Raw genomic sequence first — 25011 nt, forward strand, 5'->3', positions numbered from 1 at the left:
TGAAACTGTGCCTTTAAACCATAGAGTGTATAAAAAATGGACATAGCCTCTCCGTCGGGGTCTGTTCTCTCAACTTGATCCATTCGCTACTTGCCTCTGGGAGCCACCATCTTGTCAGACTGTGACTTCTCCTCATTTTCTTTTACTAAAAAGGGCATTGATGTGATCTGGGGGGGAGGGAGATACGACCGTCTGGCTGACGTTAACAGAATTAGCCACATTAGCTCCTAACTCGCTAACAGAAAACGTTACTAGATAAACGGGTGTTGGATCCAATGTTGAGATTTAATTTTCGGGACCGGGAGTCGATGTTTTTATTTTGTAACGGGACCAGGATTTTTTAAAGGGTAGAGACACATGGCACTCTATGTCTCTAGCGGAGATTACACCGCCTGCGCTAGTCGAGTGCAGGCACTCCCGTGTCGGTCTAGAGGAAAAATACACTGCTACTGGAGTGTACTGCAGGCAGCCAGCATTTATGATCTATGACTTAAACTGATATTCAACACAGCACCATGTCCATAGACTAAAACATCAACCCTCATGGACCAAATCCTCCCGATGCTCCAGATTAGCATCTAGTGTATGTGCTATCGATAGTAAGCCATACTGCAAGTCATGGTGCAAGTGCGGCTATTTAATTAGCATAGCAGAGTTAACACGTTGTATTCCTATCCACCTGTTTGTACAGTCGATCAAAAGAGCAAACCATCTTGTCACTGGTAACACCACCACACGAACGACCGCAGTCCAGATCAAGATGACGGAGTTAGCATGCTAATCCTGACAACTAGCCTCCGAGGAGAAGTGAGGGGCAGGAGCTAACTGTCACTTAAGAGGCAGCGCCCCTAATTATTCATAAACTTTAACCTCTAATAAAATAAAAACTAGCCGGGTACAAAAACATTCACCCCCCCCTAAATGTTGTCAGGGAGATATGACCTAAACATACAGACTAAAATGATTATTTGTACAAGGCCTTAAATAGGTTTAATTATGCTGTGAAAAACAGCCTGTTTAACATGGGGGTCAATGAGAAACCGCTCTATTGTGCAAACTGTTCCTAGTGGCCACTCGGAGAACTGCAGTTTTTGGCACTTCCGTATTGGATCAACCAGGAAGTAGCTGTAGTGGGGGCTTTCTTTAAACAGTCATGACTTCCGTACAATTGTGATGTCCCAACTATACTATGTTTAGGTAGAAAGTGCCGCTACAGTCATTCCCGGTGTCAATGATGGCAGAGAGATGGCAAGAGCACAGATGTATATAAAGAATACACTTCCTGAGCAGTGTAGTCTTTTAAGACGTAATTCCCCACAGGAGCTGAATGCAGTTGGGAATTCAGAGCTACACTTTACTAAATTTAAAATTACACTTCAAGGCACAATAATTTATTCTTACCTTCAATGTGCCTGCAATATGCTTCTTTAGACCTATTGAAAACAACAGAATGAATGTAGTCTGTTTCAATGCTGAAACCAGCATATGTAAAAACAAGGCTATATTATATAGTACAAAACATCTACTCAGATATGATTCATCCGCTTGCTACTGTGGAGACAAGGAGGAGGCCCATATTCTTGCCCACTTAAGCACACGGCTGCTGTCAGCTAATCTATCAACAGTGATTCCTTGAAGGATTCTGGTTAAAGAGGACGGCAATGTACAGCAGAAAGCCCCTCTGACTGTCTCTGATCTGAACCCACTCTCCTCACTATTGTTCAAAATGGCTAATCTGAATAATTAATAACTCACCCCTGCTTCCCAAAAAAAGTAAAACCTGCACCAAGTCAGCAAAAACATCCCTGGACAACTTTGTCTTTGCACTTCTCTGCCCTGGACGATTGTGGGTCATTTTGGTCAAGGAAGTCTCAGTTTGTCACATGAATTTGTTTATTTGTTACTTTGGTGCATCATGCGTGCATGTTTCCTACAATTCTGGAATAAGAACATAGGGGAAAATTATGGAAATATTGGATGGGGCCCTGGCTATCTATTTCAATAAATTAGCACATCTGGCACATTAAATTCAATCTTTAGTACTGGTGGGCTGTGAAATTAAGCTTTGGATGATTAGAATCTGAATATAGAACAAAAGATGCTTGTTGAAACCAGAACTGCACATATCGTGTCTGGCCGAATGGTTCTGGAGCATCTATTTTACACACTTTGTAGAGCTTCCAGGGTGTACAGTCGCAGCAGCCAGGCTATTTATAGGATGCTGTACGTTTATCTGTAAATGCTGGTGTGTTATAGATAGAAGGTACCAGGGTGAAGCAAAAGTAGACACATTTGTGGATAGTCATATTTAGCAGAAATAGAAACACACATAATCATTCATTGAGCAGTTTCACTGTCAATGGTCTCACTGTATTTAATGAGTCTTACTGCTGAGTGATATTAATGCAGTGCTAAAAGAGCTTTCAGTCACTGATCATCTTCGTTTTAGGACTGGGGCTGGAAAAAACTCAAACTCAAACTGATTAATCAGTTAAATAGTTGACACCTAATTGATTGATACTGAAATTTTTGATTGATGCAAGTGACAGCTTGAATTCGGTGATGTTGTAATTGGTCCTACAGAGGGCAGTTTAAGGCTACAGTGCTTAACACCTATTAAAGACAATAACTTCCTTGTTCCTTAACGAACAAGATGTTAAGTTTGGTGCTTCTTACCAGTCCAGCAACAGTGTGAAATTATATGAACATGAGTTTCTGCTCTTAGTATATTCTTTTACATTGCAATAAATTAGAAGTTATGCAAGCCAGGGTAATTCAATTCATGTCTAATGGGCGGGCATTGGACGGGATCCTCCAAAAAGAAAAACATACAAACAAGCATTGTAGAACCACAGACAGGAGAGGAGGGAGGGAGGAATAGCAGAGAGAGAGAGAGAGGGAGAGAGAGAGAGAGAGAGAGAGAGAGAGAGAGAGAGAGAGAGAGAGAGAGAGAGAGAGAGAGAGAGAGAGAGAGAGAGAGAGAGAGAGAGAGAGAGAGAGAGAGAGAGAGAGAGAGAGAGAGAGAGAGAGAGAGAGAGAGAGAGAGAGAGATATGAGGAAGTGCAATTGAACCTGCTGACTGTGTGTAGAGGGAGGAAAGCGTCACCCATCAAAACGCGCGGACTGGTGACTGTATCGTACTGTGAATTACCAGGATGCCAAGGGAATATTATCAGTAATCATGTGCCTTTTAGGCACCGAGTCGGTGCCACCTCAGCGGTAAGGGGTTGTGGAGAGAAAGCAGGAGGAGGCGGGGTAGACAGCCTGGCAGACAGGTGCGACTCCACACATTCTGCTTGATTTTCTCTCGGTCCCACTAAGTAGTGAGCCATGGATACCCGCAAGGAAAACAAGGTAAGAAAAGCCATGAAACCCAAAACGACGAAACGAAAAGAGAAGAAATACAAAACCGGGAGGTTTATCAGGAGGAAATCGCTGAGATCTTTTGGGAATTTCATGGGAAGGATCCTTAAAACTTTGGGCACTTTGGCGCACTTTGGCGACGCTGAACCGCCGGACGCGGAGGACGACGACGGCGGCTTCGGGCGCAGCGCTTCTGGGGGTTTCAAAGACGACTGTGCGCAGGTCTCCGGGGAGGTAACCGTGAAGAAGAGCTCCACGGTGTCCTCCTCTCACGGCTCGGTGAAAGAAAGGCTGTCGTGGTGCTACGGCGACAAGACCCCCGGGGTGCTAGGACTGAAGAACCACGGCAACACCTGTTTCATGAACGCCGTGGTTCAGTGCCTCAGCAACACGGACCTGCTGGCCGAGTACCTCGGGCTGGAGCAGTACAAGTCGGATTTGTGCATCATGAGGGTGAACGGGGAGGCGAGAGGCGAGGAGCCGCAGACCGCCAGGGGAGAGGTGACTGCGCAGCTGGCGTCGCTGGTTCGAGGTCTGTGGACCCTGGAGTACACGCCACAGCTGTCTGTGGAGTTCAAGGTGAGGACAGAGAGGGCACTGGACATCACTGCTTTTTTGTGTTGTTTGATGTTAAGTTGTTTGTCTTAATGCCTATTCACCTCTGTGGGAAGTAGTCTACCAATGGCCACAACTTTTTCCTGACGTCCCCAAAATTATTTTCTCGGGAACTTAACCACCATGGACGGATTATGAGATAATGGGCCCGTGGGCACAGACCGGTGAGAGGCCCCCCACATATAATAAGACATTCAAGCTCAGACGATTTTGGTATTTTGTGACCCTTTGTGATCATTTTGCATCTCCTCGTTGTCGTTTTTCATCCATTTTAGTTTTATGTTTCTTTGTATTTTTTTAGTCATTTTGTGTCAATTTTTACTGGTTTTACTTTTCTATGGGGTCGTTTTGTCTCATTGTGCTTGTTTTAACATATATTTTTAGGTGTTTTGCACCTCCTCCCTAGTTGATATGTTGGTTTATGTGTATGTTTTTGATGGTTTTGCATCTACTTCCAGTCATTTGGCGTCTCTTTGTGGTTGTTTTGTGTTGTTTTAGCTTAGCAACACTTTGTTAGTCGAGGCCCCTGCTCCTTTCGGCCCCAGGGCCTGTGCCAGGTAGGCCCATTCAGTAATCTGTCCATGTTAACCACTACTAGTTATAGTTACACACATGTTAGCTGTATGTTTTGGTAAGTATTACTTGGAAAGTAGGCTCATGTTCTTTTCTTGGAAATGTTTCCAATATGTTCAGCAAGGTGGGCATATTATAGCACTGCTATACTTCCACCTGTACAAAGCTTTGGCCCCAGACCCCCAGGGGGGCCTGAAACCCCCAAGTTAAATCCTGTGTCAATTGGTGATTATTTCAAGTCTGGGAATGTGCTACAGCACAATAAAACCAATATCATAGCCTGGCCTTAAGGCATTTCAAATCAAATTACCACAAACTAATCGACACGCAGCAAACCTGCAGCCAGATAGTTTTCCAGCACACAAGTGCTGATAGGTTTCTGGGTCTCTAGGCAAAATATAATTAAGCTTGCTTGAGTTTTCTGTTGTTTGTGCCGCACTCAATGGTTACTTAGAGAAGACAGGGTGCACAGAGAGAGGGGGGTTAGTGAGGGTTCAACAGGACATTTTGTGCCCCAGGGCCCCATGCGAGCTACTCCAGCTATAAAGAGATGTCATTATCTTCAGGTTAGATTACTTGTACACATTCTTCCCATTGTATATCCCTACTTTATTTGCCTCAAAACACAGTCATAATAGCTTTTTTTGTGTTTCCTGTGCCCTGCCACTCCTCAGCATGCAGCCCACCAGCACAGCAGGCACATGTCAAGAGGATTTTGTGGGATTTGTAAGCCCTATTACCAGCTATCACATATCACAGACTACATTGACAAAGCAAATATTTGAATGAACACGTCAGGTGAACACTTGATTGAATGTGGCTCAAAGGGCAACAGCCTACCTGTGTGTCCCATTTCCGTGAATAAAGGCACACAGGTTGCGTTTCAGTGTTTCAGGGAAGCCAGGAGAGGTAGTGGCAATAAAAAGCCTCACCACTTTTCCTCCCAGTTTCGACGTTTTATTATTGTTTCGTTGAACAAGTGGTAGTTTTATGTGTGAATGCAATATGGTTACTGATTACACGCAAGCTTGACTCACCTGCCCGACAATGCAGCCCTTCAGGTGGTTTATCTGCATTCCGTAACTGTCATGATGTGGAGTGCGGGGGAGTTGAGCATTCCTGTCTTATTTACACAAAGGCATTGTTAAATGCATGCAACAGGAGTTGCAGAATGATCTGACCTAATTTAAGACCATTAAAAAGGATATTTAATCGACAGGTGGTCACTTACGTACACACAGAAGGGTTTTTTTTTTTTGTTTTTTTTGCTTTGCACTCATGGCTGTTGTGAGCCAGGGCTGCAGGGTTCCTCTGGGCTGAGTGGATGACAGTGGTAACTGCTCTGTTGCATCAACACACACAGCCTGGGGGAAGTTTTAGGGGAGTGGGCATGCAACATTCGCACAAAACACACACAATCACACAGGCATAGGGAGAGAGTATGAGTGGGATATCATTTATAATGGAAAAGGTTGATATGACAGTGACTTTGCATGTAGCTATCTGCTTCAACCACAACCACGAGTTGATAATAAATTAATAAAATGTTTAAAAGAGAGAGAGCAGTCTGTTCTACAGCCATAAATGTAGTTATTAACATAGAAGAAGATGCTGTTTTTATCTTTAAAAAAAAAAAAAACTATTGTCATGAGCAGCTTCACCAACTTGAGCCTCTGTAGACATCTGATACAATACAAAAGTTTGTGGAGGAGAAACAACATGAATGAACACAAACTCAAGCTAATTCATGGATTAATATAGAAATCAGGATTTTTAATAAATAAAATGACCTCTTTTGAAGTGGCTCCCTAGTTACAGTATGCCTCACAAAATTATTCCTCTTGATCGGGACAGTAAGTAGTTTTATGTTTCGGTCAGGGGAGACTTCATTGCACAATAAAGACATAAAGATGATAAACAATTAACAACCGTTGTGAAGTCATCATATTTAAAAGTGTAAGAGAAGCCGCGAGTGTCGGACACCCACCGACGGAGTCCAGACACTGGTGGTGATATTGATGAATGTATAAAAATGCTGAGATCTGGGTGGATAAGAAGAGGATCAGGCTTCTGGCGAGCTCAGAACTGGGCACTGGACTTGATGAACTGGAGGCGAATGGGGGTGAAGGAGGGTTGCAACGGTTTGCACTGAAACGACAGCTGACAGCAACAGAGAGGAGAACCACTTTAATTGTTGACAACAAAGATGTGATTGGCTAATAAAGATGTGGATGAATGGTTGCTTTAATCAAAAGAGTAAACTTCCCTAATCAGCTAATAGGAAGCAGGAGAAGTGTCAGCTTTGGGTCTCATTCAGGTGCTTTGTAGGAAAACGACTTGAAAGTATTAGTCCCTGTAATGGCCACCTGCTAGAAAGAAATACTAAATATTAGCAGTTGAATGTAATATCTGAATGTGTGCAGAGTGTGTTGATGTAGTGTAAGTCACCCTTTAGTCTATTTTGCTGTAATACCTCTCATAGTGGGCCGCAAAAAAAAAAAAATCCATGTCCTTCACGCCCCTTTTGTCGCCTCGCCCCATCGCATCAACAGTGATTTGTGTCTGTCTGCTCATCTCAGGGTGAAGTAGGAGAGAGGATGTTTACTGTAGCAAGTGCATTCAGCCTGGAAAAGGAGGATGCCCCCTGCTGAGAAACCTCCAATGGTGTGCACTCAGAGGAAGAGAGAAAGCGAAAGTGGGAGGGAGAGAGAGCGAGACATCGCTGGTAAACAAGACTATATCATCCCTACCGTGATCCGCAAAAGACCCCCCTGGGATGTAACTGGAAAAAGGGGCAGATGACCTTGACAACTGATGGTTCTTACAAAATCTATTCGCACTTAAAGAGAGTGACTGGCCTGCAAGTGGATGTGGAAAAAGAAACTTTCACAGTACTTTTTCCCAACTTGTTTTGTTTGGGATCTGTATTAGTGAGTGAGTAGGAGTCTTGAGCCTTGCAGTTGAAATCACAATATCGCAAGATACCAGAATGAACCCAGGCTTTACAAGCAGGGAGTTAAGTCAATATTTAAATGGTGGGTGCATCTTCTCAAAAAGTTTGACTGGAAAAACAAGTTTGGATTTACTTTCTTGCTGTTAAACCAAAGTCCACTATGTGTCTGTTATACTCTTCAAATATTTTGTCCCAAAATCAAAATACATTTTAGAGTATATAGTTAAAGGTCTCATATAGTAAAATACGAGATTCACATGTCTTTTTTATTATTATAAAGCAGTTCAACATGCTAAATACTTTGAAAGTAGCAAAAAACCTCAGACCACAGAGAAATGCACACAGCCGCTATTAAGAAACCATGCCTTTAAACAAGCTGTTGTGATGTCACGACTAAACTATACAGTATATATAGGTGCCGTAACAGTCATTCCTCGGCTGCAGTGACGTTTCAGAGATGCCGAGAGTACCAATAGTGTCCAGCTGCAGAGCTCCAGGCTTGGGCCTCCTCCATTGTGGTGGAAAATCACCACTAGGGGTCTCTCAATCAAAACATTATGCCATTATAAAGTAGCGCACGTGGGACCATGGGAGTTGTCGTTTTAATTGCAGTTGAAAATCTCAGGCTGAAATAATGTTTTATGGATGAGTTAATGTGTTAAAGTAGTTTTGTGCTATGTTTCGTAACTTCAAAAGTCGACTAGTGACGTGGAGAGACAGATGGGCAGGGTTGTGTGCTAGCTAGCTAACTTACCATTACATGAGTCGATTACCCATACAGCTACTGTCTGTAGCTATGTTTTGTGGTGAATTCATCATCATCTCGGGTCAAAACAATCATACAAATGACTTCATGAGTGTGTCAACACATAGCATGTAACGTATATAACATTACCAGACTGGTTTAACAAGTGATCACCGTGTTTTACAATCAAACTTTGTTGCATCATTCTTAGATTGTTGGTAGTTGCTCACCTGCATACACTCATTAGATTCCTAAAAGTCCTACACTTTGAGTCCCACTGATATGAAATGTCTTCCCAAATGCAGCTATATATGCTTATAAATGATAGTGATAAAGCTAATGGAAGTGCTGTATTTAAAGGTCAACATTTTCAACTCTGCTATAACTGCTTCACTACACAATTGATGAAATCTGTTGGGATGAAGTGTCCTTTTTAATGGTTGTTCCAAAAGTTGTCTACATCAATTTGACTCAAACACAGAGTGAGCTCATTCTCTTTAATGTGTTCTACTCTTGACCTAAAGGATTTAACAACACAAGTAACTACTTTTGGAAAGTTGTAGCGTAAGGAGCCCGGATTCATCGTCTTTACACTTGACAGGATTCAGCTCTGTGAGGCCAGAGCAGCTCAGTCGGGAAGATGAAGCCTGGTGTTTTAACTAGTCTTGTTTGTTCTGGTAGTGTTGGCAGTGTGTGACAGTGAAGCAGGGCAGCGAGACTGATGGTTTGTTTGTCTTTTCTTGTCTCTGCTCTCCTTCATGGACCACTCTCATCCTCACTCAGTGCTGAAGATGTATACAGTACATTGTTTTTACAAAGACACACACACACAATCACACACACACACACACACACACACACACACACACACACACACACACACACACACACACACACACACACACACACACACACACACACACACACACACACACACACACATACACACACACACATTGCTGTTTGGATATTCACCACCTGGACCTCTATTTGCACAGCAGGGCTGCCTCTCATTTCACTTTGATTTCAGCAGTTTGTCAGAGAAGCGGATGGAACTTTTTGTGGAGGCTTAAGCAGTGTGCAGCTAGAAGATTTTATTTTCAGATCTTTTGCGTGCCAATAGATTATAATCATGTATTTAATATTTGGCCCATAGACATACAGTGGAATCTATGCCTCAGCTGTTATACTGCGTAGGGAAGTAGTAATGCTTCAAACAATTCATCTCACACCTATAAAACACAAGCTAGACCACTTACGAGAACTGTAACAGAGCCACCATATGCTGTTTGGAAACAGCATGCATTGCTTCGACTCAGTGAGCCGCACTCCATTATACCTGCGCTGCTGTGACAAAAGGCAATAAAGAAACACAAGGAGAAGTGTGTCTGTGCTGTATCTGTGTGAGCACTACAATGTGAGACCAATTTCCACCATGTTTACTATCCCTCCCATGATTTATGTACCAAGTTCGAATGACACTCTGTAGGAAGCCATGGGGAAAAAAATCAATCTCACTGAATTTTGCAGTTTGGGATGACTTCTCTACTTTGTCTCAGTGATGGGGAAGAATATGGAAATGGCATATAGTATGTTCCTACAGCTCTTTATAGCTCGACAGATGCAGCTTCCTAGACCCTCAGTTGTGCACACAGTAACGTATTTACAGCCTCAGCAGGGAATCCTCAGAGTATCAATTTTCAGCTGTAAACCATTCAGACGTGATTATTTCCATCACATCGCATCCCATCTTATTTCTTACTGATCGCCTGTAAATCCCATGCTGGGGACATCTACAGACACGCACGACTTTGTTCAGTCTTGACTCGCTGGCCCCCCTTTATCGGAGGATTTCCAAGCCTCTCAGCACCGCCGAGAGAGTTTAGGTCTGATTCCAAGATGTGGTGTTTAGATTTGTCATCAATACCTGTTTTCTATTGTTCTTGAGGTCAATCTTGTTCGGCCTATAGGATGACACAGGAAGTAGCAGGCTGAGTTAGTTAAGATTTGAAAGGAGGAGGAGGAGGAGGCAGGGAGAAGGTCAGGTGCTACACTGTGTGTGTATGTATGTGTGTGTCAGTTTTCCCAATAAAGTGAGGACATTTGAGGTGAGGAGTCTGTTTGGGGGTTAAGACTTTGTTTTAAGGTTCAGGTCTCAGTTAGGTTTAGGTTAGAGTTAGTGTCAAGGTCAGGCTTAGGCATTTAGTCGTGATGGTTAAGGTTAGGGCAAGATGTCAATGAGTGTCCTCACAAAGATAGATATGTGTGTGTGTGTGTGTGTTGGCCAGAGCTCAGCTGGGACGGATTAGTGGAGGGAATGGTTCCTATATGATAGAGAGGAAAGGAAAAAAGCAGTAATAGAAAAGAGGGGGGAAAAAATAAAGTTTGTGTGTGTATGACAGAAAAAGGGTAGATGGAACACAGCATGGGAGTGGAGGCTGGGGGTGGAGCGTTGAGTGGTATAAGTAGAGAATCTAAGTGATGACTGCCCTGCATCCAGAGGTGAGCTGGCAACACCAGGCCACTGAAAAATGAAACAGCAAATGGAGCAGCCAGTAATGACAGATTCTATCCAGCCTCATTCCAGCCACACCTGTGGGGGAATGGTTAGTGTGTGTGTGTGTGTGTGTGTGTGTGTGTGTGTGTGTGTGTGTGTGTGTGTGTGTGTGTGTGTGTGTGTGTGTGTGTGTGTGTGTGTGTGTGTGTGTGTGTGTGTGTGTGTGTGTGTGTGTGTGTGTGTGTGTGTGTAAAAGAAGTGTGTGCTGTCCCATTTTTAAGGTTATGCCCTACCATAATTTGTCATTATCATTCTCTGTCCGTCTCCAAGAAATCCATCCAGGCCTGTTTGGCAGGTCGGACCACATTGAGGCGAGGTTGTATACATGTTTTTTTTTTAAATAAGGGAGAGAGAGGGGGGACATTTGCTTGATGTGTGTTTCAAGTAAATTCCTGGCCTGCCAGCACTTCGATCCGTCATTGTTTACAGAGTAGGAAGATGTATGTGGGGAGAGCATGAAAGGGTAATGGTGTGAGGTGGAGCGAGGGTAGCAAGACGGGACACTAAAACAGACATCTGGGTGTGGAAGCAGCAGGGATGTTGCCAGAGTGTAGCCCTACTGTGTCTCTGCTGACCGCTGGAAGATCATGACACCTGATGTGGAGACCGCAAAGTTTTATGGCTGTCTTTTGTCATTCTGTTATCTTTCTTTCATGTTTTCTTCTTTTTTTGTTTGTAGAAACGCCGGTAGTGTTTGATTCTTTTGTTTGGTCCTCTTTGTAAAGACAGAAAATCAAATCAAAAGAAATTGCAACCACACATCAGATGCCGTATGCCTGTACTTATTTGTACCTTTGGTTTACTCTGGAGTAGACTTTTGATTGCCCTCCATAGGGTTCTGTTTTCCCTCCATAGGGTTCTGTTTTAATACTGTCGGACCTGTAACCAATGAAATGTCCCATGTTATACTTATTTTCAGGTTCGTACTTGTATTTTGGGTTTCTACTAGAACATGTTTACATGCTTTATTGTTAAAAAAACGCATTCATTTTTCTCATACTGTCTGTCCGAATATAGATGTATTCACCCTCTGTTTGAAACGCTCCATTTTAGCGCCTTTCTCTTTAAGCCCCCCTCCCTAAAAAGCCCTGTCTGCTCTTATCGGTCAAAGTTGGATGGTCTTCTGCTTCTTCTGTGTCTCTGCACCATCAATGCAGCCGGGGAATGACTGTAATGGAACAGTAGCAGCACTTTCCACCTATATAGTATAGTTGTGACATCACAACGTCGTTATCGTTAAAAGGCACAGTTTCCATAGTTCTTACAAAAAGCGCTATACTCTCTCAAGTTGACCCTTCCGCCCATGTTTATCCTCTTCTTGACTTACTCTGTAGTGTTTGCTCAACAAACACTCAAGATCCCACGAGGGCTGTGCTCAGGTCAGCTTTGCACACTGCTAATGTTAAGAGGAACTCAACATTTCCACTAACCTGCAATTCTTTTTTTTTTGTCTCTCCACAAGTCCTCACTGTCTTGTTGTTTTTTCTTCCTTTCATTTCTCCCTTTACAAGAATTCAATTAAACGGACTAGATGCTTGGGAATACAACCTTGCCACTTTGCCAAATCTTTTTAAGTGCCTTTGAGGCTGTGTGGCATGATGTCACCAGAGACACTGTGAGAGACAGCACTGTAAACAGATATCAGAGATGAGCTAGATGAACTAGATGAGCAAAATTATCATTTCCAGCTTTGACGCACACAAACACACACACGCACACCCATGCGCACACATCAAAACAGAGGCAGAAATCAGCAGATGAGGCCAGGAAGGGTCATCCCCTCATTTTAATGAAGTCATAACCTCTTGATGTCATCAGACTTCTCTGTAGCCTTGGAAACTGTCTTTGCCCCCCTAATTTTGTCTGTAGCTTTGAGAAACTCTGCTTCCTCTGCTTTCTTGGAGCCAGCCACAGCAGCGCCATCCTTTTTGATAGGGAAACAGAAAAACACTTGCAGGTCTGTTGAAACTCTGCCAACCTGCGTCCCTCCTCTCCTCCCTTATTGCAATGCTCCCTCTCTCCATCTGTCCCTCATCCCTCCATCCGCTGTCAGTGTTTCCTCATAGCGATGAAGCTCATTAGCAGGCTGTCTCCTCAGGTAGAGGGGGGCCCTCCCTCCCGTGTTTATATTTAGACACAGGGATAATGTAGGGGAATTTTAATGATTTTTAACGACGTGTGGATCCTGTCAGTCGGAGACAGAGGGAAGTAGCCACCGAGTGTAGTGATAATTCTGTCATTTTCTCTGTCCGATTCATAAAGTCGCAACTCCTTCCTCATAATTGAATTAGACATTTTTTTTTCTAGTGACACCTGTCATGGTTCTGGATGTTCTCTGTGTGAGTCATCATTTGGTATGCGGTGTATAAATGTGTTTGGAGAACAATTTCTTAAAATATTTCTGGGAATCGCAAATTGCTTATGGGGACTGATGTGTCTGCTGCTATGCTGCCAACAATAGCAATCTCAGTACATCATTGTAACAGGCTACTTTTTTAAAGTTTGAACTGGGAGTTTTCCTTATTGGAGTAGTCTACCTAATTCTGTTTGTGTCTTCCTCAACTGAAACTCTCCTGCAAATGTCTTGGACCTTTCCTGCTTAATCTGAATGTAATAAAAATGGCTTGTCAACAGTATGTTTTGAGAAAAATAGATAGAGGTTCTCCGTAATTATATCATTAATTTCAGAAATGTTTCAGATGTTTTGTTTTACTATTTCTCTGAACACACATCTGCACACAGATTTATTTCTCTAAACAGCATTTAGAGAAATAAAACGGTAAAAATAAACAAGTATGGAACTGTTAATTTTGCCAGATAAATCATTGCATAGGTAGGGTAAAATCTGTATTTTTTCAGGCAAAAAGTGCAACACATTTGTTGGTTCCAGCTTCTTTATTATGAGGATTTGATGCTTTTCTTGTTACACACATTATACTAAATTTGATGTCTTTGTTGGTTTTGTACTGATACAATAATACATCTGAAAATTGCAACTAGGGCTGTCGAAAATGCGAGCAATTTTTCTATATTTTCTGACATTCCTTTTAACAATAGATCGATTGATAAAAGAACAATATAATCATTAGTTGCTGCTCTATTTGAAATCTTTTCTTTTGATTTGCTGTAATAAGGTGCTCTCTGCCTCAGATTTTTTATTTCAAAAAGTTCCCATTTTCCACCCTTCTTAAACATCCAAAGAGAATTGTGAATGACTTTATTACATGATCTTATCATAGCCAAATAATGCCTGGCAGATGTTCTAAAATTTGTCTGCATTAAGTGATGATAAGGGAGAGAACTGTACCTTTTTTTTTCCATCTCTCCCATGAGTGCTCCAGGCCAAACCAACTCTAACTTACTTAAATGATGAGTTCCTGTGTTCCATGTGAATGTGGCCTTTTTTTGTCAGGAAGGATGTCCGTATTTAATGACTTGAATACCATCCAAAGTTTTAATTATGGTGTTTCTCCTCTTCCCAGAGCATAGTGGCCAAGTATGGCTCACAGTTTCGGGGAAACTCTCAGCATGATGCACTTGAGTTCCTCCTCTGGCTTTTGGACAGCGTTCATGAAGATGCTAATCACAGCCCCAACAACACTAACAGCAGCAGCAGCAAGACCAAAGCCAACACCAAGGTGAGTTCACATCATTAACCAGCATCCATAGGCTCTACAACTGTAAGCCAGTGATTGTTACTGCTGTTGTCTTTATGTGGCTGAAAATGCTACATGTGAACTATTATGCAGGCACTTCTTGTTCTGATATTTCAATACCATTTTGTAATGAAGCCTGACTCGATCTTCATGTTAAGAGTTGTAGCTGCTTGAGTCCTGATGTCATGTATCCATTGCTTTCTCTTTCTGTCTGTCTCTCTCCGTCTCAAGCACACAAAGCCCACTTGTCTTTGTATCATTTACTTCGGGCTAATTTTCTTGACGACAAATTTTAATTAAATTATGAGCTCACCAGAAGGTGAATACATTTTTAATTAAATTAAATAACTGTTTTGCATTGTGCTTATTAGTGGAGTCATAAAATATGGACTTAGCCTCTCCATCAAGGTCCGTTCTCTCAACTTGATCCAATCGTCCTGGCCCACGGGAGTCGCCATCTTGTCAGACTTTGACTCCGCCTCATTTCCTCTTACTAAATAAGGGCATTGATGTGACATCGGGGGGAGGAAGATACGGCCATCTGGCTGACGTATACCTCCGAGGCGCCTCGAACAAAAAAAGTCACCCCCCTCAGTCCAAACATACAGACTAGAGTTTTTTTTTGTTCCAGGCCTTAAATAGGTTTAAATATGCTGTAAAAAAAAACGGCCTGTTGAACATGGGGTCAATGAGAAATTGCTCTATTATGAAACCTGCCCCTAGTGGCCACTCAGCATACTGCAATTTTTGGCACTTCCGTCATGGATCAATCAGGAAATCGCTGTGGTTGGAGCTTGGTAATAACCCACCTTTAGTCATCAGCAGTACTGCACTGTTGGCTTTAAGATGAGCGTTGTAACTGACTCTTTGCTTGTGTTTTTCCACCTCAATTGCTGCAAGTAAAAGGAGCTTGTTCCTTGTTCCTGCTGACAACACATAACTTCCCTCTTGAAGTTGTCTGTCTCTTAATAGGCTCGGGGGAAGAAAGCAAAGATTTTGCTGTCCCACACAAGATTGCGAGAACAGAGGCAACCTCTCCCACATTAGGCCTCAGAGTGATTTCTCTCACTGACGGACTCTGCTGTTGACACATGCTGACATTGCTGAATCACCCAAAAAGCCACTAATGAGGCCCAATGAGTGTCATTGGTGCGGGACACACTGAAAAAAATAGGGCCAACAGATGGTCACTGTCAGCCCAACTTTGACTGATGGTTGACTGGCAGCCTGGTGTGTCAGGGCTCTAATGCTTGCTATGGCAGATGCTGTTGATCCACACTATGGCCATCCTCCTGTGAAGTGATGAGCAGCATTACAAAGTTTGTTTAATTTTAGTCAAAGAAATCCCTTCGCTCCTGTGAACAAAATAAGTTAATTTTTGGCAGGCATCCCTACCAATTTATTTTATTACTTTACTTTGTAAGATATGGCCCATTTTTATATGAGCAATACTTGCCTCTCTCTTTCTCTCTCTCTCTTTGTCTTTTGGCACAGCAGCTTGATAACACAAGAATTACGTCACATGCTTCAAGTGCTGCGTTTGTGCTTCGGACAGAAGTCCGCAAACCAATCAGCATCCTGTGAGGAGCTACTGGCAGTTAGGGGAGGAGGGGAGAGTGGGGGGTGACGATGGCCGATTGCTCGTTATGAAGACACTAGCATTAAAGGCTTTTCTTGACGGGGAATATGTTTTCTCTCTTCTGCTGATTGACTTTGTTTTCCAATGATGCTCTCTCCGATGGTTCTGTGTAACAAAAGATCGGAGTCAGGTTATAAATGGATTGGATTGAACTAAAGAGACAGAAACAAATACACATTAATGCAACAACAATACATGACAGGAGATCGTCTTTCTTTGTTTTGGTCTTCTGTTTTGTTCCCTCTGTTTGCTGTTTATTCTCTCTGACGATATGTCAATTAAATGCTTTCAAACTGACCAGTTACTGGCTGCCTGTTACACCGGTTCTACACAACACTGATGATGTTGTAAGCACTGCAGTGAAGAAGTAATGACCATGACCATTGTGTGAAATACACTCAAGCTGCCCTAGTTTATTTATTCAGTGGGTAGTCTCTGACTCCATACAGCTGTGAAAATGAGTGGGGTCATGCATTGTTTTTCTGTATATATTCTTATTTGTCATTTTATTTTTGCTTGCACATATTATTGTCAGCAAAACTCCAGAAATATAGGAAACAGACCATCTTGTATCAGAGAATGTTAATTTATTTATTGGTCTAGTGTTAATCATGTTCCAGTTGACTTTCAGCTCCATTAGCAATTATTGTGTAACTGAAGTAGAGAAGGAGAAACAGGAGTACACATTTGATTTTTTGGACGTTTTAATTAGTCTTTGGCTGTTAAACCGATACAGTATAATAGCTTTGAGTATGTAATTGAATGTGTAATTCTACGAGTGTGTTTGTGTGCACATTATGTCATTAAAAACTGGAAAGGAAGACCTGCTGTGATCATCACCCTTTGTGAGAAACCCCTTGTGATTAATTACATTTGCAAGTATCATGCAGTTTCTCCCATTCGGCTGAGTGAATTTGGTGGCAGCGCTGCTGGTTCCGCCTCCTCTCTGAGCCTCGCTCCGCTGCTGGCTGACGACCTCCAGTCCTGTCAGTAAATGAAGACTGTTGTGAGCTGAACTGTTGTGAGCTGAGCTGTCCCCTCGCTGCCACCCATTGCCCAGCTCCCCCTCTATGACAGCAGAACTAATAGAGGCAGCCTTTATGCCACATAAACAGCTTACGGCCGCAGCTCTCATTAGGTTGCTAGTGAATCATGGTATCATAAAGCCAGCTTTTCTCCGCTGTTGCTGTTAGGCAGAAAAAGAAGAAAATTGCTGGCTTTTTCACACCGGGAGGGAACCTGTCTAATTTTCTAAGTTGAAATTCTCATCCCCCTTCCTGTATATTGATTTCATTCATGTAACTCAGTGCACTTATGTTTATGCTGCTTATGCAATATGAAAACTAGAGATTGCTGTACATGCTCTCCTGTGGAAAAATATCTAATGAACAGATGAATAACAAACAAACACACAAATTAATACGCACAGAAAACCTTTACACACACTTAAACTGCCCCTAGTGTGGTTTCATGCACTTGATTTATAAACCATAGATCAGGTAGATTAGGTTGTGTGTGTGCATGTTTGTGTGTGTCTTGCCTGTCTTCAGCAAATCTTGCATACTACAGGAACCACCAGCCTAATGTTTCTTGTGCATGATTAGGACTGTATGCTCAAGGCACCATCTTGGCTGCGGTGCTTCATAATTTTTGAAAAAACTATTTTTTTGACTGTTTTCATACCATTGGTGACTGCTTACTCCTCACCCCTGTTAACCTACCATAAAGGGCCAAATTGATCTGCAAATGCTTCAGTTTCATAGCGAAAGGCAGGGCGCCATGGTAGCTAGTAGAGCATTAGCCATATGTACAAAGGCTTACCGCAGCGTCCCGATTTTGAAATCTGGCCCGTGGCATTTTACCAAAACACAAATATCACTAAAACCAATGGGGGATTGAAGCCTGAGTACTGCTAAACTCTGTTGTATGGGGCCATGTGTGCATGCATGGTCAGAATGTTTGGGGGCAGGATTAAGAAATTCTCACATACAACTCTTCCAGGAGGGACAATTGAGTGCGATTCAACTCTTTTTTTTGTTTGGAAAGGGAGAGAGAAACACACTTGGCGGAGATCTGCACTCTATCGAGTGTACTTTTCTAGTTTTATAATAAATGCATGGCTCTTTTAGTGCTGATTTACTGAGAAACTCCTGCAAATGGTAAGATGAATAAGAAAATAAAGAAGACTATAGATCCTCCCACAGAATATTTTACAAGTCAGATGATGATTGAAGTCCTGTGGCACGGCAGAAGGACTGACAGTAAGATGGAGTGTTGGCTGACTTGAGCAGTTAAAGGAGTGGGAGGCAGGAAAGTACCTTTGATTGCTTTGTCTGTCACCGGAGCCTGGGAAACAGGCATCTATGATTATACAGGTCATGCTGAGCTGACAGAAATTTAACAGTGTCAACATTGTCCCTGTCAATTTCACACACATTAAGTGAATAGCATCTCAGCCTGCACTTCATCCTCACTTTTCTCCTGACCCACACATAGACTTCCAGGGTTCATAACACAACATAACATAACAAATTGAGTTATTTCCAGGTCTGGATAAGTATGGAAAAAGGGAAAAGAGTATGGAAAAATGTTTGTATTTTTTCGAGACTATTATCTCACTTTCTAAAATAAAATACTGTATATTAATCTATACAAATAAGAACAAGTTAACCAACGCAGCATGTAGATGATATGAAACTAATCAAGCTGGCTATAGAATGGTGTCGGGTTACCGTTCGCCGTGCGACTGCGATTCTCCTTTATTGAATTTTTTTCATACGTGTCGTCTACATTTAATTTATGATTTATTTTTATTCATCATTTTTTTATTTAATTACAAGAATGTTTACTCCATCTAGTAGCCAATGAAGCAAAGACTTCTGTTTTCTTTTGTGGTTCCAGTTTAATTGTACTGTTACTGTCTGTAGGGGTTGCAGGTACACAGTTATTAATTGCACTCTTCAAGTATTTAGCTTAAAAAAAAAGCTGTGCGTTGAAAATGTCTCGGTTTGGAGTTCATTCACTTATATGAGCTACAATACGTATGTAAAAATGCCTTGGCAACATAATGGCATATATAGTCAGAATTTAACATACGTGTTAAAAGTTGGATTTTAAAATAATTTATTTACATAATAAGCATCTAATAATTGGTATTCAGATGTTTAATATTGACATTTTAAGTCTGAAAAAGATGGAATTTTGAAATGGGAATTGTGTAGAAACCCTGGACTTCAGATTGTTTCTTATGCAAAGTCCTCTGTTTATATATTGACTTAAAGGTCCTAGATTGTTTAAAGTGAGATCTTCATGTGTTTTTTGATTACAAAGCAGGTTTTATATATATATATATATATATATATATATATATACTGTGAAAGTATCAAAACGCTTGATCCACAGAGAAATGCACACAGGCCGTATTCAGAAATAGTGCCTGCAAATGAGCTGTCAGGACTTCCATACGGTTATGATGTCACAACTATTCATGGGTAGAAAGTGTTACAGTGTTTTTATAGTCATTCCTTGACTGCATGATGGTACAAAGATGGAGGGAGAGCAGATGCTGAAGTCCTTCATACAAAGGGTGAATACAGGTGTATTTAGACAGACAGTATGAGAAAAATAATGTGCTTTTTTTCAAAACATTAAAGCAACTCAGCCGATCTAGTAGAAACCCAAATTACAAGTAGGAACCTGAAAAGGAACATAATGTGGGACCTTTAACAAAATGAAATTTTGTATGTGTCATTTATTATTATTTTACACATATACACAGGTGCAACAGACTTTTTACATTGTAGTAATTACATTTTATATCTTTACAAATGGTGCATTGCCTGCCGCTTCTTTGTCACATTTTTGAAAGTCTCGCGATGTTGTGACTTTGTGATTTTTTTCCAGCCTATCCTCTAGTGGTGTGTTGAAATCCTCAGAGAACAATTGTAATGATTTCCTCTTAAAACATATTCATGGTTGTGTTTCGCTATTTTGCTCTGCTCACTGTTTTATATTGATCATCAGATTTAGGCTGTGTGCCTTTTGTAGGTGTTTCCTCACATAAGGTTCCCCATATAGTGAACAGGAAATGTGATTGTAAATGTGAATATCTGTTGACCAGTCCCTGTGAGCCTGAACGGGCTAGCAGCTTAGAGAATAGATGGATGGATTTATTCATTTATTAGGATTCCCATTTACTAGATTCAAACAGGCAGATAGTCTCCCTTTAAACAAATTACCATTTATGTAAACTGCAATACATTCTCACTCCCAACTCATCAAATGTGGCTGCTTGATCACTTGGAGTCACTTTTTAGTGCACTGGGTATACAGTACCTTTCACATTTATACATATATATATACACACTGTACATATACATGTACCTATAAAACCCTAGAACCCTAACCCTTTGCAATAAAGACCTTGTTTATGTATATATATATATATATATATACATAAACCCAAACCCTTTGCAAAAAGACCTTTGTGTTTGTGTATTAACACCTGTTGTACGAGCAGTATGACCAGTCCAGCAGCTTCACCTAAGTAGCATTACGTAACACAAGACTGAACACACACAGAGGCAGCTCAGTAATGTTAATCCTCCTTCCAACAACATGCCCTCGCTAAACTGGCTTGGTTTCTCTCTCGCCTCACTGGCACCACATCAGCAACATTCCTCACCGGCTAACAGAAGCAACATAACCCACCGTGAAATCATCACTTCTCAAATCTTCGTTCTTTTCTCATTGTCAGCGATGGAGAAACAGTGTGACAACAGTTCTCTTTTTAGATATGTAAGAAAGAAATTGTGGTTTTGTTTGGCACGTGCTGAAAAGATCAGTCATCTCCCTTGGCTCACATGTTGCCAAAATGGCAGCTTTTGACTTTTAGCAAGTGTATGAACAAAGGGCTTTTGCTTAAGCTATAAGTGAGAGAGGCTTTTTCTTGACCCAGCGTTGTCACTGCCTATGAGTCAGGCAGATTACATGATGTGAAAGGTCAGAATCACACTCAGAACTAGTGCATTACATCCTCTCCTTAAGTCTTGACAGTAAGTAAGACCAGCTAAGCTATCCCGATATGTCTGGTGAGAAGAAAATGGATCAAACCAACAAACTGAAGCTTTGCATTATCAGAGAGTGGAATCAATTTCCCAGTGTTCACGGAGTGAGCACATCGAGTATATTGTGCCACACGAGGTTTGCCAATTCCACGCCAGTGCCAAAGCATTATGTATGCATTATTCCATTTTAAATGTCGAAAGTGGTCGCTTTTTCTGCCCCAGGAGGGTTGACTGTGGAAGGAGGGAGAGGAAAAAAAAGCCAATATGCTTTGAAATTGGACCTGCGGTGTGGTAAGCGAGCAAGCCCTTTCATCAATAGGGACAGAAATAGTGAGTTTGATGGTTCTCCATGGGATTTTGGCTCGTATTCTCCGGGGGACGGAGGGCATATGTCGATGAATCAGATGAATCGGCAGGTACAGTAACAGGGAAAAATGAATGGGTCCTTGATCTTGCGTCTTTGTCAGTCACCAGTGCATTAATGTTCTGATATCACATCCACGTCCTTAGTTTCAGTCAAAAACATTGTGTTTTTGTGTCAAAATAAAATATAGTATAGTATGTGGCCCTGTTTCTTCAAACAAAAACTATGACACAATTTAGAAAATGTTGTTGACAGGTGGTCCTTTTACAGTGACTATAGAACTATGACTCTACAAAAAATCCCTAAAGACTCTGGATAAAAAAAAAAACCTTCTCCTACCATATCTGCAAGACTCTTAAAATTCATAATTTTTTGATTTTCCATAATTTTAAAACTTTTAGATTGGCTTGTTTTGTATATAAAAGTCTCCCTGGTCTTGTTCCGCTAATTAACTCTGGGGGGTATGTCCACCAGGGCTTGTGATAGAGGAGACTGTGAGATCCCCCACAGGCCAACGCGTTTGGGAGGAATGTGTTATCTGTTGTAGAGGGGGACACTTGGAACAGTCTTCCCTCTACAATAAGGAAACCCCCACTTATTCTTCTTTTAAAAGACAACTAAAACAATGGCTCAAGTCAAATCAAAAGTACAACCACTAACTGGACTTGAACTACTTGAACATTCATTTTTATCCCATTTTTAAATCCTGTCTGGGTCTGGTGTCCTTCTGAGTATGTATTGTATTATGCTGCGTGTCCCTCTATTTGTATTTTATCTTTATATTTGCTGTCTCTTTTTATTTTTTATATTCTTTTATTTTACTTATTAGGGACTACAGATGCAAATCAGCAGCTTTGCTATAATCCGGCATGTTTACAGAGATATGTAAATTTCTATGTTCATTAATGTGCACTGTCCCTATCTCAAAAATAAAGCATTATTATTACTATTATTATTAAGAGGTGTTACAGCACAACAACACCCCTCCTAAATAACTGTAAAACAGCTTCAATGTAACTCATTGCTGATTCAGAATGACAGTAACAGAAAAAATGCAAATGTACGATAAATATTTCATGTTTAATGATAATTAAATACATGTTTCCCTCCAGATTATAGTTGTTGAGAGAGCGTTGAGAAGCAGTTGTTAATGTTTTACACATAAATCGGAGCATTTATCAGATTTTAGTATTAGTATTTGACTGATAACCAACAGACTAACTATTACCAGGATCAGACTACACAATATTTGCGTCTTTTGCAAATTGATTCTTGCTGTGAACAATTATAACTCTCCTTCTTACACAGCTTGTGTGACTTCTATAGGTGATTTTGAAGGTGCTGAGGACAGATTTGACAGTTCCACCAACCACAAATTTATCCACATTTAAAGACAGTTTCATGAATGAACGTGAACCTTAAACAATTCTTTGTTACTCTGGATTGAAGGTTTGCTCTGTCTTTTCTATTCCAGTTGGTAGATAAAGGGTGTGTGTGTGTGCAGCACATGTGCTGTAGTGTACAGAGGGTGACAGCACCCACAGGTATGTGGTTTTTGGCATGACAATATGTAATGACTACTCGCAAAGCCAGTTGGTGAACTGATGTAGCTGGCGAGCTAACAGTTAACTTGCTAGCCAGCCCGGCCAGGCTAGTTTGATAGTACAAGTACAAAACACATCTTTATTCTTATTCTATGAGAGTTGCCGTTCTATATTATTGGCTATATTATTTGTCTTTTAAATTGGTCTTTTTCTTTCTGCACTGTTGGTTTTTGTTTTTTGCTATCTTTGTTTGTCAGCTCTTTGGTCAACTGTTTTTATGTTTCATGAATTAAATGGGACTGGAAGTTTCACAATAGCCTCTGCAGATCTATTTTCTTTTAATTGTTCTGGCCATTTCTTTGCTAGTTATCAATACAACGCATTTATTCAATTGACATGTATGTACCCTCAACTCTCTCATAACTGTCTGCACACATGAACCACATGTCTGTTGGGGAGCAGTTTACTGCGACAGAGGCAATGATGCAACAGAGCTAATAAGTAGGGGTCCAAATCACAAGTTTTATCATGATACATTATTATATTGATTCTTTGGACCACGAAATGATATTTGCTGGTGTCAAAATCAACCACAATACGATTTCGATGTGATTCAATTCAGGGGCCTCCGAACAGTATGAAAGGATATCGTGGGCTTACTTCTTTTCCACACAGAAAATTGACCAGGAATCTATAAGGGAACCAACAAAGAATCAGATCGATTAGTAGTAGTTATACTGGCATGGCTATCAATAAAATCTTATCTGTTCCCTTCCCTATTCACTGCTCGGCTCCCTTCTCTATTCTTGTTCTCAATCTCACACATCATAGCAGCGTAACCCTCTGCCAAAGCCACCACCCTGTGCTCGGCTAGCAAGCGGTTTTAACTGCAAGTGACATTTCTGAGATGCCGCAAATTCCTCATGACAAAGAGGGAGAGCAAGGTTTCTTGAAAGACATGTCCTGGAGTTTTGATGTCTTTGTTTTTGATTTGTTTCTCAAAGAGGGTTACTGTTGAAGAAAAAGGGGGGAAATGTTGGATGTAAGAAGAGACATCTTAAAGTGCGTTGTTGCTTTGATGGCTTCTACTGATTAGGGAATGCCTTCACAACACCAACACCCATTGCAGCACATGACTTACATATATGAAGGTAAGATGTACGGCCAATTGTAGTTATTTCAGCGATCCTGAGAGTTTCTATATTTTATCAGTGTGAAACAGTCTGGTTAGAGTGGACAGGGTCAGCTACTCTAATCCCCCTGTGCTGGCCTTTCTTTTCTAATAGGATTTACACAAAAATGTGTGTGTGTGGGGGGGGGGCTTTTTTGATCAAATTCTCACCCTATTTTTCTTCCCTCTTTCTCCCTTCTTCATCCATAATTCAGCTTGTTCAAATGTATTTTTTTAAGCCTCATTCTTGACGTTATAACTCGATCTGTCAGCTAGTGAGGGTTGAATGACTTAGTAGCTCTTCTCATCCCCTGTCACTTCCCGTCTTCCTCTGGAAAAAATTTAATTCAGATTATTTTTGTGAGGTTAGTGCTGCAATGTGTACTGAGATGAAATTAAGTTGTTGACTTTGCTTAGAGTATGAAGTTGCCCAGCTCTTTGCTATTACTTTGTTTCAGCTCTAAATTAATGCCATCTACACACTGCTGATACACTTGAGAAAAAGCCTCCTGCTTGCTTGGAAACTTGGAACCTGAGACACCCCTGCCACTGTTTAACCTTGATTAAAGTCTCCAAACACATTGTCTAATCTCTATAGAAAACGATTTGAAGCAAATTAAAAGATACTGAGGTAAGAGAGAGGGACAGAGAGAAAGAGGGTTGGCCATCTTTCATGTAGTGCATAAATGCACTCCCTTACTAAAATACAATATGAGAACAAGGGGAAGTACTTATATTAATTTACTTTATTCATTTTGGAGTAGT

At 41.2% G+C, this 25011-nt stretch overlaps 1 protein-coding gene across 1 annotated transcript in view; it reads left to right on the forward strand.

Moving 5' to 3' along the window:
• Positions 1-3188: 3188 nt before the first annotated feature.
• Positions 3189-25011, forward strand: part of usp43a (ubiquitin specific peptidase 43a) — a 99937-nt gene continuing 78114 nt past the window's right edge. Inside the window, exons 1-2 of the mRNA XM_083937450.1 lie at positions 3189-3942; positions 14289-14444. Coding sequence (XP_083793576.1) covers positions 3331-3942; positions 14289-14444 — 768 coding nt within the window. The 5' untranslated portion in view covers positions 3189-3330. The remainder of the gene's footprint in view (positions 3943-14288; positions 14445-25011) is intronic.

This window comes from Echiichthys vipera, assembly GCF_963691815.1.
Source record: "Echiichthys vipera genome assembly, chromosome: 2".
Lineage (NCBI taxonomy): Eukaryota > Metazoa > Chordata > Actinopteri > Perciformes > Trachinidae > Echiichthys > Echiichthys vipera.